The sequence below is a fragment of the Leucopleurus acutus genome, assembly GCF_964270905.1.
Source record: "Leucopleurus acutus genome assembly, chromosome: 10".
In the NCBI taxonomy this organism is placed as follows: Eukaryota; Metazoa; Chordata; class Mammalia; order Artiodactyla; family Delphinidae; genus Leucopleurus; species Leucopleurus acutus.
Genome location: NC_139153.1, coordinates 73089857 through 73109523, shown reverse-complemented (window position 1 = coordinate 73109523; position 19667 = coordinate 73089857). Strand labels below are relative to the sequence as shown.

The following is a 19667-nucleotide window of genomic DNA, read 5'->3' as shown; positions in this document are numbered from 1 at the left end:
CGGATTCAATCCCTGGTTGGGGAACTAAGACCCCGCAAGCCACGCAGTGTGGCCAAAAAAAAAAAAAAAAAAAGTATTCAACTGCTCCACAAACCAGAGAGAAGGACCAGTGTCTGCCAGTTATCCCTGCCCAAGCACCCCCCAAGACTCCGGGAAGGCACATGGCTCCTTCCGATAAGCGAGGGAAGAAGGCACATCATTTATGGGCAAAAAGTAGGGAATGAGCATCAGAAGCAGGTTGTAAAAAAGGCTTCTTTATTGAGAGCAGCGAGTGTAAAAAAAAAAAACCAAAACAAACAAACAAACAACAACAACAACAATAAAGGTGTGAGGCAGGGGTGGCCCACTGTCCCATCTCCTCCAGGACCCACCCTTACATCCCATGCCCTCCCACCCCACACTGCAATTACATACAAAAGCCGCCCACGGTGCATACAAAAAGGGCGGGTTATATAGTGTCAAAAGCTCCTGAAAACTCCTTCATCTGCCAGGCACTTAGGATGAGAAAAGGAGAGAAGGGTGGGTAGGAGGCGCAGGTCTGGGTCAGCGTGCACATGTCCATGGCGGGGGTGGGGGTGGGGGGGGACTCACTGGCTGGGTCCTCCATGATCCTAGTGCAGACCCCACAGTGGTCCCCAGAGACCAGAACAATCCAGGACTTGAGTATATTAAGGAAATCCCCTTGAAGCTAGCTCACCTCCAGCCTAGCCCTCCCCCGATGAAGTTGGCAGGTGAGTGGCAGAACTGGACCTGGTGGAGGGGAGGAGACCCAGGCCAGAAATTGGGTTTACCTGAGGCACCCACACTGCCCCTGACGGGGGAAGGGGTGGTAGAGAAAGCTGCCCAGCCCAAAGCCCCAGTCACCCAGTCTGGGTCCAAATCAGCCTCCCCAAGGGCTGAGAGTGAGGAAGAGGAAGAAAGCCCAGGCCCTGCCTGACCTCAGCAGTGCCTGTGGTGCCCGGGCGGGGCCCCTAGGGCCCGAGAGGACCAGGATCTTGCCCATCATGCTGTGGGCACCCCTCAGGAGGTCCTCCCCTGCCCACGCCATCCTGAGGCACAGCCTGCCTGGGCTCCCTCCTCACGGCTTGTTATCCGCGGGGTTGTCTCCCAGGGTGTTGGCGATCTCGCTGAAGGAGGGCCGGTCCTTGGGGCTGAGGGCCCAGCAGCGCTGCATCAGCCGGTAGAGCTTGGAAGGGCAGCCCTCAGGCTGCGGGAGTCTGGCCTTCCCAGCCTGCAAGTCTGCAGAAAGACGGTGGGAAGAGGGTTAGTCAAAATATTTAACCACCTGTCCAATACTCTGTGGAGCCTGCAGTTCCCACAGGCAGCCACGTGAGGGAGACTCTGAGGGACGCTGGCCAGTGTGGATGAGCAAGGATTCAGGGAGTTTATAGAAAGCATCTTGCAAGCAAAGGGGAAGACTCCCCTGATCCCAGCTCTCTCTGGCTGGCGGGGGCAGGGTCCAAGCAGCACAAGAAGCAGCCAACACACAGGGGCTGAAGTGGGGTCAATAGGCAGGCACCAGAGTAGCTGGAGTGAACGCTGGGGACAAGGGCTATTTACCAACCAGTATGAAGGTATTTCGGTAATCTAACAAGTGGAGTGGCCATATCCACGTACGTGCTGATACCAGCCCTGAGAGAGGAGGGCGGGGGCTGAACTGGCCCCGGGACCCTGAGCAAGCTCTCCACCTAGAGAACATCTGGAACTGTCTCTCGGAAACAGAGCTGCCTACCTGCCAGCACTTCGTCGTCTGCCTGCCCTCCGTGGGGCATTTCCCCGTGAGTGAACACTTCCCACATCAGCACGCCGAAGGCCCAGACATCAGACTTGGTGGAGAAGTCGCCCTCCAGGATGGCCTCAGGGGACATCCAGCGCAGCGGCACCCAGGCCTGGCGGAAGTGGTAGTACTCACTGTGGGACAAGAGGACACACAGGCATGGGGGTGGCGGGGTGAGGGGCACAGCCTGGGATCCCCACCTTATCCCAGGTCTGGGTCTCATACCCAAGCTACAGCCCAGATTTTCTGTATCAAGGCATTCAGGGAAATTGGAAACATTTTTGCTTAGCAAGGGGTGGGGGGGGGGGTTGTATACTGGATGAAATCTGGAGGCATCCACATGGGGTCTGACGGTTAAAAAATTCCCTTAAGAATCAGACTTCGCCTAATGTCAATATTTAAAAGCTAATAATCGTACATACTTTCTATATTAGTTTAAAAGTGTGAAAAATGAACACGTTAACTGGAAAGAAATCTTAAAGAGCTTTACTAGTGATAACCCAATCATGACTAAAGCAACAGTCAGACAAACCAGGGTGAGTCAAAACTGGGATGACTCGAGGGGAAGCTCCCGGAGGCACCAGGTAATGTACATTCCAGCGCGATCTCTGGCTACGGGTGCTGAGCTTTAAGTCTTAGCCTTAAAAATAACTACTGAGTTCAGGAAGTTACAGAGAGAACCATATGAATAGTTAAATTCTATAGAAAACTACATAAAGTGTGACTAGTTACTTTTGAAAAAGGTTTATAATTTTTTTATCACTAGAGAAAATGTGTAAGATGAGGGAGCTGTGGTCCACTGGCTGGGATGCCTACTGCACCCTTGGGAGAGGGTGGGAAGGTTCTGCCCCTCCAGGGGCCTCCAGCTTTGGACTAAGCCCTTTCCCACCCCCCCACCAGCTGTGTCTGCACTCTGCCCCTCGCCCACTCCACCTGTGCCCCCTACCTGTTGTACACGTCCTTGCTGAGCCCCAGGGCCGACACCTTCACCTGTCTCTGAGCGCTGACCAGGCAGTTTCGAGCGGCCAGGTCCTTGTGCACAAAGCGGTTGTTGGACAGGTGCTCCATTCCCAGGGCCACTTGGGTACACAGAGCCACCTGGAACGAGAAAGGGGGCTGTCAGAGCACATCAGGACTGGGGTACTGGCAGACCGCCCTTGACACAGCTCTTGGTGGGGTCTCAGCACCATTAATGTGATGCTGAAGGAAGCCCCAAAACAAAGGCACAACAGCCTGTTCCCTTCTCTGTGAAATGGGAATAACAGGACCTGCGCCTCCTGGGTTGTTGGAGAACTGAATTGAATGAAATAAAGTTTTCGGCCCCACGCCCATGCACAGCAGGTGCTAGATTAAGTGAGTGGCAGGTGGGGTGGGGAGACCACATAGTGACCACCTGCTGAGTGAAAAATAACTGGGCAGTAAGTATAGCTCACATCTTTATGGGCTGCTCCTCTTTTTTTTTTTTTTACTTCAAAGTTACATATTTTCTACTAGTTGCATTTCATAAAAAACAAAATAAACAATCATATATATCTATATATAAAATATATGTGTGAGCGGAGACACACACACACACACACACACACACACACACACACACTGGTTGCCTCTGAGAAGGGTAGCTGGAGGCCAGAGAGAAAAGGTAGGGAAACTTTTGGTTTATATTTTGGTGTAAACTACATATAGAAAAGTTCATAAAATATGTCTACTTTCACGAATAACTATAACGCCCACACCCAGGTAACAGTCACCAAGTTAAAAAAAGAAACCAATGATAGGCCCCCAGAAGCTCCTCACTGGCTCCTTCCCCATCACAAATTCTCCTCTCTCCTCAAGAGGTAATCACTATCCTGACTTGTATGAAAATAATGTCTTGTCTGTTCTTTACAGTTTTACCGCTGATGTGTATGTTCCTAAACAAACAATACAATTCCATTTTGCCTGTTTTAGAGCCAGATAAAGCTGCAATCATACAAATACGTATATTCCTTTGTGCCTTGATTCTGTCACTTAACATTGCAAGGTTCATCCTTTTTTTGGGATATCATTGTACTGAGTTCTTTCTCATCATAAACACATCATAATTTATTCCTTCTAATGTCAGTGGAAATTTGTTTCCCCCGCCCCCCACCAGATTTTCACTATTAAGAACAGTGCTGGGCAACTACTGAGCCCACGTGCCACAACTACTGAAGCGCCTAGAGCCCGTGCTCCACAACAAGAGAACCCACCACAATGAGAAGCCCACGCACCGCAACGAAGAGTAGCCCCCGCTCGCCACAACCAGAGAAAAGCCCGCGTGCGGCAACGAAGACCCAACGCAGCCAAAAATAAAATTAAAAAAAAAAAAAGAACAGTGCTGGGTACTTCCCTGGTGGCACAGTGGTTAGACTCTGAGCTCCCAATGCAGGGGGCCCGGGTTCGATTCCTGATCAGGGAACTAGATCCTACATGCATGCCACAACTAAGGAGCCCACGTGCCACAACTAAGGAGCTGGCAAGCCTCAACTAAGGAGCCCACAAGCCACAATTAAGGAGCCCACCGGCCACAACTAAGACCCGGCACAACTAAATAAATAAATAAATAAATAAATAAGAGCATGACCTCTCTCTTCCTCCCTCCCTTCCTCCCTCCCTCCCTCTTTAAAAAAAAAAAAACAGTGCTGTTATGAATGTTCTTATGAGTGTATATATGCATGAGTTTCTCTAAGATACCTCGTGGGGGGTCATGGACTCTGAGTAGCTCTAGCATTACAAAATAATGCAATACTATTTTCCAAAGTGTAAGAGAGTTGGGGAGATTTTTCACTGATACCTTTTAAAAGTTTTTGAGCCACGTGAATGTATTACATATAATACATTATATAACATATTAAGTGTAATTATAATTAAGAAATATTAACATTTAAAAAATATACACCAATGCACTGAACGACTATTAACTGAGCATCTACTATACACCACATACAATTGGGTGCTGATGGAATATAACAGGGATGGCAAGACTGGGCTCCTGGTGAGAGGGCAGTCTAGAAGGGAGGTAAGAATTGCACCTGCAGAAGGGTGTCACCAATTGGGGGAAGGTGAGCCATGCCAAACAGAGGTAAAATCGGAGCACCAGGAGAGTGCCTGTAAAGACCAATGGTCCCTATGCCTCTGTCACCTTATCCAATCCTTGGGAGCAACACCAAGGGACACAGGACATGTAGCATTTCCTTGTGTATAAAAACAAGGCAAACAGAAATGCAAAGAGGTCCGCGTGGAAGGTTATTTAACAAGTTACTGGCCAGCTGTGTATTTCTTCCAGCACACGGACTCACTTTCAGGATCCATAAGGGAGAAGCCACCCACCACATACTAAATCACAGAGAGACAAACGTGGCTAAGGACCAGTATCATGGGTGACCAAGAAAATACTAATCAAGACCTGACAAGGTATCATTTGCCACACATCTGATTGCAAAAGGTCAAAAGTCGGCCTCTAACCTACCTCCAATGGTTCAGAAAAATGCATAATAATAATAATATACAGACACAGAGAATAATAAAGCAAATGGGGCAAAATGTAAACAACTGAATCTGGCTAAAGGGTTTGTAGGAGCTCCTTGAACCATTCTTACGGTCTTTTAAGTTTGAAATATCAAAATGAAACAAACATACACACATACATACACACGTCAATAAACACATTAAAAAATAACAATAAGTAAGTAAAAGCAGCCTGTGTGTGGACCAATGACAGTATGTCACCGATTAACCAAGATTATGGTTTATCTGATTCTATGTCCCTGAAGTTCAAAAAGGAACAAAGGTGAATGTGAGTGGTAGAAGGGCTGCTCCCACATTACCCAGGGCAAGGAGGAGACCAAGCAGTCAGAGAGAAGGGGGTGGGAACACTTGTTGTGCACCTACTGTGTGCCCGGGCCCTGAGCCAAGCTAGCCGCTCCCCTTCTTGCTCTCTGTGAGGTGGGCTCCTCCTCAGCTTTGCCCACAGTCCCAGCCGAATGCCAAAGCCTGGCTCTTTCCTCAACACTGCAGCCGCCTTTCCTGGGTCACCTCACTGTGGATGGGGGCACAGGAAGGGCTGTCTGCCATCAGTGACCCCAGGGGTGGGGTGCTGGCTGTGGACTGGCCCTTCGGCATCCCTGGCTGGCTCCGAGCAGCTCCACCGGCCTGGTTCCCAGGGTCACGGAAAGGCCAGGAGAGGAGCTGAGTCCAAACACTGGGAGAGGGGTCACTCCAAAAACAGATCTTCTCAGTCTGTGTGCTCTGACCAGTGAGATCCCTGCAGGCCCCCCTGCCTCCACTGGAGAGTTGCTAATTGTGGTCACAACCTACTAGTATGGCATAAAACCCATTTAGTGAATCTTAACCAGCATTTTTTTTTTAAAGGAATAGAAAATATCAGAGTGTATCACACGTGGTAAGGATAACTATCATTCATGGAACTTTTTACATTTTTTAAATATACACGTCTGGGACTTCCCTGGTGGCGCAGTGGTTAAGAATCCACCTGCTAATGCAGGGGACAACGGTTCAAGCCCTGCTCCGGGAAGATCCCACATGCCGAGGAGCAACTAAGTCCGTGTGCCACAACTACTGAGCCTGTGCTCTAGAGCCCGCGAGCCACAACTACTGAGCCCACGTGCCACAACTACTGGAGCCCGTGCGCCTAGAGCCTGTGCTCTGCAACTAGAGAAGCCACCGCAATGAGAAGCCCGTGCACCACAATGAAGAGCAGCCACCACTCGTCACAACTAGAGAAAAGCCCGCACGCAGCAACAAAGACCCAACGCAACCAAAAATAAATTAATTAATTAATTTTAAAAGAGTGATACTTTAGAATATTTAAAATAAATAAATATGCACGTCTGTGTTGCATTGTGATGTAAAATGTGCTCTCTTTTCTTTTTTTTTTTTTTTTTGCTACTGTGGGTCTGAGTCAAAAAAAGTTTAAAAACAATGGTCTACACCTGTGCTGTCCAAAACAGTAGCCCCCTAGACCAATGTGGCTATTTCAGTTAATTAAAACTTAATAAAATAAAAAATTCAGCTCCTCCGTCTTTCTAGCCACATGCTAAGTACTCAGTAGCCACGTGGGGCTGGTGACCACTGCACTGGACAGCACAGGTATGGAATGTTTCCACCACCTCGGGAAGTTCTATTAGGCAGCACTGATCCCAACCACAACCAGTCTGGACCCATTACATATCCAATATAGCGACTGACACTGCATATGCAGACGGGCTGAACGCGGGCCACTACCAAGAGTTAGGGGAAATCTCATCTTTTTGGTGCATTTTCTTTATCAAAAGTGAAGCCACGGGCTTCCCTGGTGGCGCAGTGGTTGGGAGTCCGCCTGCCGATGCAGGGGACGTGGGTTCGTGCCCCGGTCTGGGAAGATCCCACATGCCGCGGAGCAGCTGGGCCCGTGAGCCATGGCCGCTGAGCCTGCGCGTCCGGAGCCTGTGCTCCGCAACGGGAGAGGCCACAACAGTGAGAGGCCCGCCTACCGCAAAAAAAAAAAAAAACGAAACGCCAGGGCATTGTCCAGCCTTGCCCCGTTGTCTGTAAGGGGCAGACAAAGGCTTTTGTAACAAGCCCTCATCAGACTTGGCTTTCCCCTCAGCCTGCCCTCTCTGCTCTGGCTCACAAGCTAAACAATCTGCTGCTAGTCATGGGAACAGAAGACAGAGGTCTTGGCCCAGTGACTAACTTGCTATCTTTCCAGAGAAGCAGTGCTTCTGGAAATACTGGCTAAGCGAGGACAGTAAAAGGGAATTCTGTTAACCCAAGCCAGTTAAGTGTTTCCTTACTGCTGGGCAAGCCGCCATCAGATGGCCACGGGATTAATTTTCAAATGCTGTTATAAACACCTGCACTTTGGTAAAGACCAGATCCACCCCTCCTTTCCAACTTTAACACCCTGGGGGCTCGCCCGAGTTCTGGCTAAGCCACCGTGACGCTTCCCTGCTCTTCCCAAACAGGCTGCTGCTTCCTATCCGGCATCTGACCGCTTAAAGCAAAGCGTTGTCCACCAGGTGTGCTAAGCTGCCCCTGCTCCTGGTCCCATCATTAGCTTGCAGGTGATCCACGGAGAAATCACAGGTTACAGCGCTCCAACTTCAACATCTCCATTATCTTATCAGCTACTCTAACAAGCATCACCTACAATTATGCCACCACCCAGGGCCTGTGTCTTTGATTGCTATCACGATCCCACAGCTATCCTGGAATCCTCCTGAGGCTCCTCCCCGTCCAGGCACAGCACCCTCATTCCAGCTCTAGCTGGCCAGGGAGCACCCTGCTTACCACTCCACCTCCCTTTAAAAACTGAACGTTGGGCTTCCCTGGTGGCGCAGTGGTTGAGAGACCGCCTGCCGATACAGGGGACAAGGGTTCGTGCCCCGGTCCGGGAAGATCCTGGGCCCATGAGCCATGGCCGCTGACCCTGTGTGTCCGGAGCCTGTGCTCCACAACGGGAGAGGCCACGCCAGTGAGAGGCCCGCGTACCGCAAAAAAAAAAAAAAAAAGAAAACAACCTGAACGTTTTCTCCTTCTATTCCCCCAGAACTCTAGGAATATAAAGTGGCACAGCAGCTCACTAAATTATTAGCGCCAGAAAGCATCTACAAATTTTAATATAGCTTTCCTAAGAATTTTCATTTTCATGGAATCCCCCAAAAGAAGTGTTTTTCAAACTACTGATTGAGACCCATATGGGTCTTAAAACCAATTTAGTGGGTTAAAAAAAAAAAAGGATAGGATACGAAATATTAAGTGCATCAAATACAGGGTTGTGAAAGATTTAGTTGCGTGTGTGTGTATGTGTGTGTTTGCTGGGCCATGATGTAAAATGCATTTTTTTAAATAAATTTATTTATTTTATTTATTATTTTTGGCTGCGTTGGAATCTTCGTTGCTGCGTGCGGGCTTTCTCTAGTTGCGGCGAGCAGGGGCAACTCTTTGTTGCGGTGCGCGGGCTTCTCATTGTGGTGGCTTCTCTGGCTGCAGAGCACAGGCTCTAGGCACAAGGGCTTCAGTAGTTGTGGCTCGCGGGCTCTAGAGCGCAGGCTCAGTAGTTGTGGTATACGGGCTTAGTTGCTCTGTGGCATGTGGGATCTTCCTGGACCAGGGCACAAACCCATGTCTCCTGCATTGGCAGGAGGATTCTTAACCACTGCGACACCAGGGAAGCCCTAAAATGCATTTCTTATAGGGGACTTTAACCAAAACCATTACAAAGGCACTATCCTTCTCCTGGGCTCCTTGAACCTTAATGAGCTTAAGAATCAGCTGGAGAGCTTGTTTAAAAAATGCAGATCCGGGCTTCCCTGGTGGCGCAGTGGTTGAGAGTCTGCCTGCCGATGCAGCGGACACGGGTTCGTGCCCCGGTCCGGGAAGAGCCCACATGCCGCGGAGCGGCTGGGCCCGTGAGCCTGCACATCCGGAGCCTGTGTTCCCCAACGGGAGAGGCCACAACAGTGAGAGGCCCGCATACTGCAAAAAAAAAAAAAAAAAAAAAAAAAAGCAGATCCTCAGACCCCACTCTCACAGATTCTGCAAGTCTGAGGTACGGTCCATAAATCTCCAATTTTTTTTTAAAGCAATGCCCTTCCCCCACCATCCAATGCAGAATATTGTCCTTGGAGAGTATGAAACCCAACTTACTAAATTTTCCCCATCAAGTTCAAGACACTTGGACAAAAAAGTGTGGAGAGATCTTCAGCAACAGTGGTGACGACTCAGCCAAAGAGAGTCCCTCGGATCACGTGATGGAAATAACTTCCCGTCACCTGCCTACGCCCCTGTCCCAGCCAAAGCAACATACCTAAACTCCTCTTCTAGCCACCATTCACCTACTTCTTGTCCTTGAGACTTGAACTCGAATGCCTTTCTCTACCAGGAGACCTTTGTTAACCACACTCTCTGTCCACCTAAAGGACATGGACGTCTTCAACGTCTCTTATTTTATGTCTCTCACTTGCTTTCTGTGTCTTACCTGAAGTCTGTAAGGCACACGCCATACTCACTTACCCAAGCTCTCCCACTAGATCCTAAGTGCCCCAAGGACATGCACAGTCTCAATTCTGCATCCCCAAGGGCCCATCATGCCAGATTCACTGGCTCCACGCGTGCCCTGATTTGTGAGCTCTGGGGTCCTGACATCCCACCCAGCTGGAGAAGCACGTCCTGTCCTGTGGCTTTCCATATACAGCCACAGCAGACAATCCTGTGGATTCTCGGAGATGGAGGCAGGGGCACCATGTCAGGAGGCCAGTTCACACGCGGAGGATGAAGAAACATGCTCAGGGCCACGCCCAGCCCCGAAGGTCCCTAGACGCCCAGGCTGCCTGCTGCTCCTCCAGCTCAGCGTCCAAGGCAGGCGACAGAAGGCCTGCTCCAGCGGCCAAGGTGAAGGGCAGCTCTTCTCTCCGAAAGCAACATGGCCACACAAAGGCACTCACAGGCTCCATGACTGGGACAAGTCACCTAATCTCTCTAAACCTTGGCGTCTTCACCCACAACTTGGACAGCGACATGTATCGCAGAGGATCACCGTGATCGCTGAGGTAAGTACTTACACGGGGCCTGGCCCACAGGATGCCTTCAACCAGTGCACTGCTGTTAGGTAACTGCCCCGGGTCCTGGCCCACCTTGGGGGCCTCGACCCGCCCCCGTCCTCACCTTCTGCTTTGTGCTGAGGGGCTGCGACTTCAACTTTTCATCCTTGCTCTTGGAAATCCTCAGGAACTGTTTGAGGTCTCCCTGAGGAAAAGCCAAGCGTCCCTGTCAAGTCAGAGTCCAGCCGGTGTCTCCAAAGCATCCAACCCAGCAGGTGCTCACAAGGTACCCGCCCCGGGGGGATGGTGGGTGGGTGGGGGGGTTGAGGAGCTCTGACCTGAATGCCCAATCCCCAGCCCAGACCCCCTCCCATAGGGAGTGTCCAGTGGGAATTAAAAACTATAGGAAGTGCCTCCTAGAAGCTCTCACGTCGGAAAGGGAGGAGGACGGTCATTGCGACCCTCAGGGGAGGCCCCAGATGGGCAGGTGAGGAAGCCCCCGCCCTGAGGAAGCCAGGAGAGGAAAACCCCACAGCCCCCAACCCTCCGTCCTCACGGGGTCTTCACGGACCCCCGACAGGAAGGCTGTGTCCTCCAGACATAACGAAGAGGGGACACCAGCGGCAAAAACATGCACAAAGTGCTCACGAGCACTCGCTAACGGAAAGACGAGGGTCACTCCGCCCCCTTCCTGACCCGAGCTGGGGAGTTTGACAAGCAGCAGCTCGAAGACCAAGGGGATTAGGCCTAGATGGGCAAGGGAATGAAGGGTGAGGGGTGGAGCTGGGCGTGCCAAGCAGGGTGGAAAGAGAAGGCTAGTGGCTGGGTTAACACTGTCCCTCAAGTGGTGCGGGCTGCAGGGAAAGAAGGAAAGCCAGTTTCTGAGCAGCGGGCAGAGGGAGAAGCCGGAAGAACCTGGGCCCCACCCCCAGACCTGGGGCTGGCAGACGGGGTGCGGGTCAACGAAAGGTGGGTGTCGGAGAGCTGGGGGGACAGGAGGCTGAGCATCTCAAGGTGATGACAGCAGGTTCCCACGGTGCCCCCCGCCCCCCAGGTCAGAGCACTGCCCAGCCCGAGACAAGCAGGGCCCCGGCCAGCAGCATACCAGGTCCACATACTCCAGCACCATGTAGTGGGGCTCGGCCTCCCGGCACAGTCCCAGCAGCCTCACCACGTTGGCGTGGTTCAGCTTCCCAAACATCTCGAACTCCCTCCGGAAGTCCAGCTGCTGCTGCTCGTCCCGGCTCTGCAGGCTCTTCACAAGCACCAGGGTCTCTGGCACCCCCTCCTCCAAGCCCTGCGCCTTTGCCAGGAACACCTCCCCAAACTCGCTCCTCCCTGCGGGCACACGTCTGAGTCGGCCAGCAGCCTTCCCCCCGAGCAGAGAAAGCCCCTGACTTGGGAGGCACCTGGCCTGTGTCACACAGCAGGGAGTCTCTCTGCTCCACCCACCTGGACCGGGCGGTGGCCCCAGCTGTGTGGGCGACCCTGAGCAAACCACTTCCCCTCCTGCCCTGGGCCTGGCAGTTGCTAACAGTGAAATAAAGGGGTCAGATTAATAGTACTTTCTAGAGGGTGGTCTGTATGAGAATTTTAGGTCATTCACCATAAATAGATCTTAGTTCTGCATTCTAAGCTATGCTCAGAAAACATTTAACTAGCACAGATCCGTAACTTTCAGAGTTATGCCTAAAACAAAGCTAACTTTAGTTGATTTCTTTTTAAAGGTGAGGGAGAGTCAATCTAAATAAAACATCAAGTGAATAATACACAGGAATGACAAAATCTGTGGAGGTGGGGTGTGGACAACAGGTGGGGGACACACTGGACCGGGCGTCTCCAAAGCTCCCTACATTTCTGATGTTCTGGGCCTCAGGGACTCCAGAGCCACCAGCCCTAGCACAGCCCCAAGACAGACCAGAGCCTGTAGTTAAGCAGGGGTGATGATGGCCAAGGCAACACACCCAGTGTGGTGATGGGCTGCAGGCTGGCCCGAGGGAAGTGCATCTTGTCACTTGTGCTGTGGCGTTTGTTGGTGGCCGCGGAGCTGGAGCCCAAGCTGGTCAAGGCCACTTCCTCTTGGATCTCTGCTGAGGGCTGTCCGTTCTGCAGAGGGCCGCCTGGGAAGAAGGGGCAGGGAGGGTGTCGGGATAAGACCTGACACTCTGGCCACCATGGCGGGGACTGCAGTTCTTTTCCACAATCTCCCACTTCCACCAAAGGGGTCCAATCCTGGGGTCCCACACAAAATCCACACACAATCCAACCGATGAACTGATGGGGCTGGGGCGAGGGAGACAGGCATCCCTTAGGGTATGACCACTTATTGACACAGCCGATTACAACTTTTGAAATGGAAAAAACTGCACAAGTCTTAGCTGAGTCAATGGTCCCTGGACAGCATGGTGACATAAGGGCTTTTGCTTTCATAGGGTCTCCTACAGGCACAAAGGGAAAATCACAACAAGGGAAACCCAGGCCCTGCTCCTGAACTCCTAAACTGAGAGGGGAGACCCAGCAATGTCCCCAGGAGGCTCCCAGTTGGAGGAGAGAATGGCAGGAGGAGGGAAACAGGCAGACAGATCGCCCCTGGGGAAACTCAAAGACTAATGGTGGGAGACAAGGTGTGCAAAGAAACATGAACACATATACTTAAATTATGTCTGTGGTTTCGAACTGCAGGGAGAAGGCAGGGAAACGTAGGAGGCTGGCCCAAGAGGCTCCAATGAGCAAGATGTAAGCCAGGTCGCGCAGAAGCCAAGGCCCAGGGAATCGGCCAACTCCAGGCTTCCAGCCTGGGGGGCTGGGGGGCGGCGGGGGAAGGGGAGGGGGTCGGTGCGGAGCGGCTCTGCTCTGGCTCCAGCAGTTCCCTCCAGCGCCACAGCGCTGTCCTCCGTGGCCACGGGAGGGCGCTCAGCACCTGCGCACAGCACCGCCTCCCTCTTCCTGGGCCTCCCTCCTCCAGGGCCCCTCACCGTTGAGGCACTCCATCTCTGGCTCCTCGCCCTCCGGCTGCTTCTGAAGCCGCTTGGCCTTGCAGCGCTTCTTGCAGTAGAACATGAGGCCCAGCACGGCAATGATGTAGGCCACGGCGGCGCCCACCGACAGCCCAATAGTCTGGATCATCTTGTAAGGTGGAGGGCTGCCCAGGCCCTCCGACTCCTCCAGCACCGGCTTGTCTGAGAGACATACAGATAGGTGTGAGCAGGGGCCGCTGAAGCAAGCCCAGCCCTACTTCTCTACTGGCTGCTCCCTACTGCACACATAAGACAACCTCCCAGACACTTGGCCTGACCAAGCCAGAGCGACCCAGGGAGGGTCACCACCAGCAATGGCATCAACAAGGGCCAGGTCCTCAGGGCCCCACCAAGGCCAGAGGGAGCTCTGCAGGAGTTGAGGCCAGTGATTCCCAAGCTGGCTCTGCATCTGGACACGAGGCCGGCCGGGGACACACCTAAGAGGCACATCTGTCAGCCCCACCACAAACCCACACTGTTTGCTAACAAGCTTCCTTAATGACTTAACATCATGAGTCAGGCTCTGAAGAGCTGCATCTGGGAACTTTTGGTTTAGAATCCCAGCCATTGCCCAGCACAGAGTGGTTCTTCAAGAAAAGTATTGGTAGGGACTTTCCTGGCGGTCCAGTGGTTAGGGCTCTGCACTTCCACTGCAGGGGGCATGGGTTCAATCCCTGGTCAGGGAACTAAGATCTTTCATGTGCGGCATGGCCAAAAAAAAAAAAAAAAAATTAAAAAAAGAGAAACATATTTGCAGAAGGGATCTTCTAGTCTAGGGGCTTTCAGTGGCCTCGGGTCCCATGGAGAAAGAGGTGCCTGGAGGGAGAGAGGCCCAAGGGGGAGGCCATGCAGGATTCCCCAACCCTCACACACACCCAGTGGCTTCAACCAAGGAGGCTGTCACTTCACCTTACTCATTTGAAGTTCCACATAAAACTTTGTCTAGAAAACCAGTTCTGCTGCTAAACCAAAAAAAGTTTGAAACCTCTCATTTAAACCACGCCCACCTTACAGACAGAGAAAAAAGCCCCTGGGGAGGAAATAACACCTGCAAGGGCACAGAGGTGGTGAACAAGAGAGGCCAGACCCAAACCCCAAGTCCCTGACCCTAGTCAGGGTGTTTCACCTGACACACCATCCTCTCTGGGCCTCCAGGGTAAAGGAAACTTGTGCTGCTGCTTCCTGGCCTGATCCCCTCCCTGCCCACCCAGGGACCTGTAGGGAGACCTGGGAGGAAGCATTTTAGGACAAGGGCACCATCCCCTGACTTCCCCGGAACAGGCACACACCCACTAGCCGTGGAATGTTTAAGAGAGAGCCCAGGTCCAGGCAAGGAAGCTGAGACTGACGGTGAGGTGGCCTGGTGGAGGGGACACAGCTGAATGCCCGCGCCCACCGCAAAAATGGTTTCGTGCCTTCTGTGTACAGGGGCCGATGAGCACAAGGATGAGAAAGAAGTGAGGTGCCCCCACTTCCTGTGCAGGACACCCTCCGGGTCCCATACCCACGACATAGAGGGGGGCCTCCGTGTGCTTGATGTTGCAGCTGTTGCCCGCGATGCAGGTGTAGCGGCCCGAGTCCTCGGGGGCAACATCGTGGATTACCAGGGAGCCGTTCTGGAAGATGTGCATCCTGCCAGGAGAGAAGTCACAGCGTTGCCCACCAGGCCAGCTCCAGGGAGACTGGGCTGCAGGAGAGGCAGGGTGGGTGTGGGAAGGAGACAGGCTACCTGGGTCCCAGCTTGGTGGGGTCCAGGATACGGTCTTTGCCCTTCCACTGAATGAGTGGCTTGGGGTCCCCCTGGGCCTCGCACCGCAGCAGGGCCGTGTGGCCCTGGTACACGGTCGTGCGCTCCGGCTCCACCTTGAAGGTGATGAACACTGGATGGGAAGAGCCCGGTGAGGGGCAGGGAGCACTGAGCAAAGGGGCTGGCGGGGTGCAGGCAGCTGCCCCACAGGGCCCGCCAGCCCCAGCCCCAGCCCCCTGCACGGTCGCACCTGCCACGGTGAGCTGGACGTGGGCACGGATCTGGCCCTGCAGCCCATTGGAGGCGATGCAAGTGTAGTTGCCGGCATCATTGCGGGTCACCCTGGAGAAGTGCAAGGTCCCAGCGTTGTCCGTCACCCACTCTGGAAGGCTGCTCCCATCTACAGGGGCAACATTGGGGAATGATGGGATGGACCAGAGTCCCATGAGTGGCCAGCAAAGCCCTCAGTCACTCACCTCTACTGAAAAACATGGCATCGCTCCTGGCTATTCACAGACAAGATCCAAACGCCTGAGCCAGGCATTGGGAGTCCCTATTACTTACTCCTTTTCTAATTTTTCAGTCTCACGTCCTTCTACTGCCCTGTATAACGTTCCACTTCCACCAAACTGGACTTCTGGTTGGGCTTGGAATTTGCCTTGCTTTCACCCTCACTGCCTGTCACTCTCCACTCCTAGAACCCATTCTTGCTCTTTGCTATCGTCCCACCCATTCTGAGTCCCACCCCCCACAGACAGCTCCCCCAGACACCTGAGCAGAGACCGCCCACTTGCTGCTCAGAATCTACACCCCCCCCTCTCTCACGGTTAATGGGAATGTAAAAACCTTTTAAAAAACAATTTGGCCATTCGCATCAAGGGTTGTAAAAATGTGCATACCCTTTTATACATAATTATTCCATTTCTGGGAATCTTTCCCAAACGAAATAAACCCAAGTCCAGAAAAAACTCTGCCTCAAGATGTTTACTGCAGCAATAAAAAGACAGAGAGAGAGAGAGAGAGAGAGACAGAAAGAGGCAGAGAAAGGGAGGGAGGAAGGGAGGGTGGTTAACAACCCAAATGTCCAACATTTAGGGGATATTTAAGTAAATTACAGTGAATCCAATCATTGGAATATTATTTCAATCATCAAAACCAATGTTTATGTACAAAACCACGGGGAAATGCTTGATAATGTTAAGTAAAAAAAGATAAAATTACATACAGTTATCTGCATCTTCCATTTCTATAGTAAGCATGACTCAACTCATGGAAGTATAATAAGTAAAAATTATATGTACAGTAAAACTGCTATGTAAAAACAAAAAGATGTACACACAAAAAGGTACACACCCAGAGATGACTGATGGTGGGATTATGCATTATTTTCTGCCAAAATTTTCTAAAGGATTACTTTTACATTGGAAAGGATGACTATTTTGAAAAGACGGAAAGGACTTTACGGCCCTGTCTGGACCAATCCAATCATTTGTTGCCTTGAGTCGTCTTGTATGTTGTCTAATGCTGTAACCTGACCTCTTTTGTGTCTGGCTTTTTTTTTTCTAACTGGACCATAAATCGGCCCCTACATTTCTTGTCTATCCCAAAGTTTTGGGCACTCAGCTGGTCCTCAGACAGGCATACATCTGACCAGTGGACTGCCTGCTGCCCCCACCCCATGCTCACACAGTACCCACCTGCCCGGACCCACTTAATAGTGGGCTTCTCTCGGCCTGTGGCTGAGCAGGGAACCGTGGCCTCCTTGTCAAACTCCATGCACTGCTGCGGCCGGGGCGGTGGTGTGAACTTGAGCTTTTCTGTTTCAGTAGCAGAAAAGGGGAGGAATTGAGGCGGCAGGCCTGAAGATTCTGGACGCTGCTGCTCCCTCCCTGGTCCTCTCCTGCCCAGGAGGCCAGGCGCCAGCTCACCCAGCACTTGGACGCGGGCCTGGGCCTCGATGCTGCCAGCGGGGGTGCTGCTCACGCAGCGGTACCACGTCCCGTCGTACACCTCCACGCTGTTGATGCGCAAGGTCCCATTCTTGAAGACCTCGAACCGCGAGTCCTGCAGCACAGAAGATGTGCCTGAGAGCAGGTCTCGGCCTACCCCCCACCATCATCTCCCTGGGGGACAGCCTCGGGGTGGGGGGAAGCGAGCCTTGGAGGTGAGCACAGAGGACTCCGTGTCCCCACCCCCCCCCCCCCAGCAGTGATCCCCGTTCTCACCTCCGAGATGAGCATCTGGTTTCTGTACCAGGAGACTGTGGGTTTGGGTGTGGCCTGGGTCAGGCAATGCAAGTAGCCTGGCTTGCCCTCCTCCAGCTGGCTGTCTTGGGGTTTCTCCAGCCACGTGGGCACAGCTTAGAGGGACAGGGAGGAAACAGAAGGCTGACCAACACATCCACAAAACCAACAGATCCAATCCCAAGAAATTCTAATACCCTCCCCCCCAACCCCGGCCCTGAGTTTAGAAACCCTTGTCTGCTCCGGCAATCACTGCAGCCATGACCCCTTAGTGAAGGCCCATGTGCCGGTACCTTTTGAACATTATCCTAGCTAATGATCACAATATACCCCCAAGGTATTTATTTTTATACCCATTTTATAGATAAGACAACAGAGGTTCAAAGAAGTAATGGTGATTTATTAATCCATGATAGAGAGAGAATTGAAAACTCTGGTCTGCATGACTCCAAAATCCTTGCTTTCTTTATTACACCATAACGTTCCGAGGCTCGGTCCCTGAACCTCTGTTCCGTTTTAGCCATGCTCATCCCCTGAATGATCTCATCCAGTGCACGGCCTTCAGTACTATCCAAGTGGATGAGTCCCAAATACACAGCCTGGCTCCTGGCCTCCCCCCAATGAACTTAAGACCTGCAAATCCTACCGGCATTTCCAACTGGATATCTAATAGGCACTTCAGGCTTTATACGTGCAAAAGAGAACGCTCAATTTCTCCCCAAACCTGCTCATCACAGTTTTCTCTATCTCAGTAAATAGCACCACTATCCAGCCGACTGTATAAGCCAAAAACTTAGTTGACTTCTCTCTCTACGGCTCCCCCCGCCATCACATTCATTCTATACAAACCTCATCTACCTCAGCTCTAAAACGTATCCTCAATTTCACCACCTCCCACCTCCACCGCTACCACCTCTGTTCAAGCCCCTTAAACACCTCCCCTAGATGATTACAGTCATCTATTAACTGGTTTCCTGTTTAGACTCTTGCCCCTAACAGTCTAGTCTTCTCAGAATAGCCAGAGTCACCTTTTGAAAATGTCACTCTCACACTCAGTCCCTGCAAGGACTTCTCATCCTCTGACTTGGTGGGGCAGACTTTGCAAAGATGGCTTTAAACAGTCCTCCCATCTCTTGCTTCTCTTTGTAATGTGGCGTTGCCACTTTCCCATCAAGAGGCAGGGTCTATTTCTCTACTGCCTGGAATCTGGGTGGCCTGTGACTTGCCCTGTCCCATAGAATATAGTGGACAATGTCTAAGCTAATGCCTTGAGAAGGCTTGCAGCATCCACTTTTGCACTCTTGGAACCCAGCCTCCACGTGAGATGCCTGAGCTAGTCTGTTGGAGTGGCTGTGTGGAAGGGAACCAAGGCACCCTGGTCGATATCCTCCCTCAACTGCCAGACTGAGCGAGGCACCTGAGGGAGGACATTAGGGAACAGCCAGCCACCAGCTGACGTATCAGCTGCCGCCAACAGCACATGGAGCTGAACCATACCCACAGAATCAATCATGAGCAAATCAGTGGCTATTGTTTCAAGTTTTGGACTGGTTTGTTACACAGCAGTAGCTAACTGGTACACTTGTATTACAAACCAAAGTCCTTACCATGTTCTTACAAAGCTTCATATGATCTAATCTCTGCCTCTCAGACAACCTCAACCACACTCACCATCACTTATTCAACACAAGCCACACAGGCTACTGCTGTCCCTTCAATTTACAAGCCCATTTCTTGCTCAGGGCCCGTCCACGTGGTTCCCTCTTTAATTTAAGCATCAGCTCAAATACCACCTTCTAAAGAAGCCTTCTCTAAACTCCCCCTGGCCCTCATGCCATCTCTCTGTCACTTACCCTATTTGATTTTTCTTCATGGCTCTGCTGCCACCTAAAATCATATATTTGTTCATTCAATTGTTTTCCTTGCTTGCTTTGTTGCTATTAGACTACGAGCTCCACAAGGGGAAGGATTTTTGTCTGCTTTGTTCATTGCTGCATTCCCAGTACTGGGAGCAGTGCCCAGCACAAAGAAGGCACTCGATAAAGCTGTTGATGGAATGCAGGGATGGAGTCCTTCCTCCTCTGAACTGTACCCACTACCCCTTCGCACCAGTCCAGCCCTGCGTGCGTCACGCACTCTCTCTAATTCCACAGGTCTTTTCAGGGAGCAGTGCAGGCACAGGGCACTGTTGGTGCCTGTCAAAAGACTGATCAAAGCCAGCACTCCCACCTCCAGCACGCATATGCCTCACTTGGAGCATATGCTGAACACTCTTTGTCTGGGCCCACCCCCAGAGAGGCCGGGGGCAGGAGATGTGGA

General features: G+C 51.9%; 1 protein-coding gene across 4 annotated transcripts in view; it reads right to left on the bottom strand.

The window, feature by feature from the left end:
* Positions 1 to 1078: 1078 nt before the first annotated feature.
* Positions 1079 to 19667, bottom strand: part of PTK7 (protein tyrosine kinase 7 (inactive)) — a gene marked incomplete at both ends in the record, with an annotated part of 58939 nt that continues 40350 nt past the window's right edge. The window contains 13 exons of one of the 4 annotated variants that reach the window (XM_082849193.1): positions 1079 to 1239; positions 1733 to 1911; positions 2724 to 2875; positions 10466 to 10546; positions 11447 to 11679; positions 12306 to 12461; positions 13317 to 13520; positions 14863 to 14990; positions 15088 to 15238; positions 15356 to 15505; positions 16803 to 16922; positions 17034 to 17169; positions 17331 to 17464. In XM_082849193.1, the coding sequence (XP_082705319.1) occupies positions 1079 to 1239; positions 1733 to 1911; positions 2724 to 2875; positions 10466 to 10546; positions 11447 to 11679; positions 12306 to 12461; positions 13317 to 13520; positions 14863 to 14990; positions 15088 to 15238; positions 15356 to 15505; positions 16803 to 16922; positions 17034 to 17169; positions 17331 to 17464 (1985 nt within the window). The remainder of the gene's footprint in view (positions 1240 to 1732; positions 1912 to 2723; positions 2876 to 10465; positions 10547 to 11446; positions 11680 to 12305; positions 12462 to 13316; positions 13521 to 14862; positions 14991 to 15087; positions 15239 to 15355; positions 15506 to 16802; positions 16923 to 17033; positions 17170 to 17330; positions 17465 to 19667) is intronic. The other 3 variants (XM_082849195.1, XM_082849194.1, XM_082849196.1) reach the window with 3 other exon arrangements.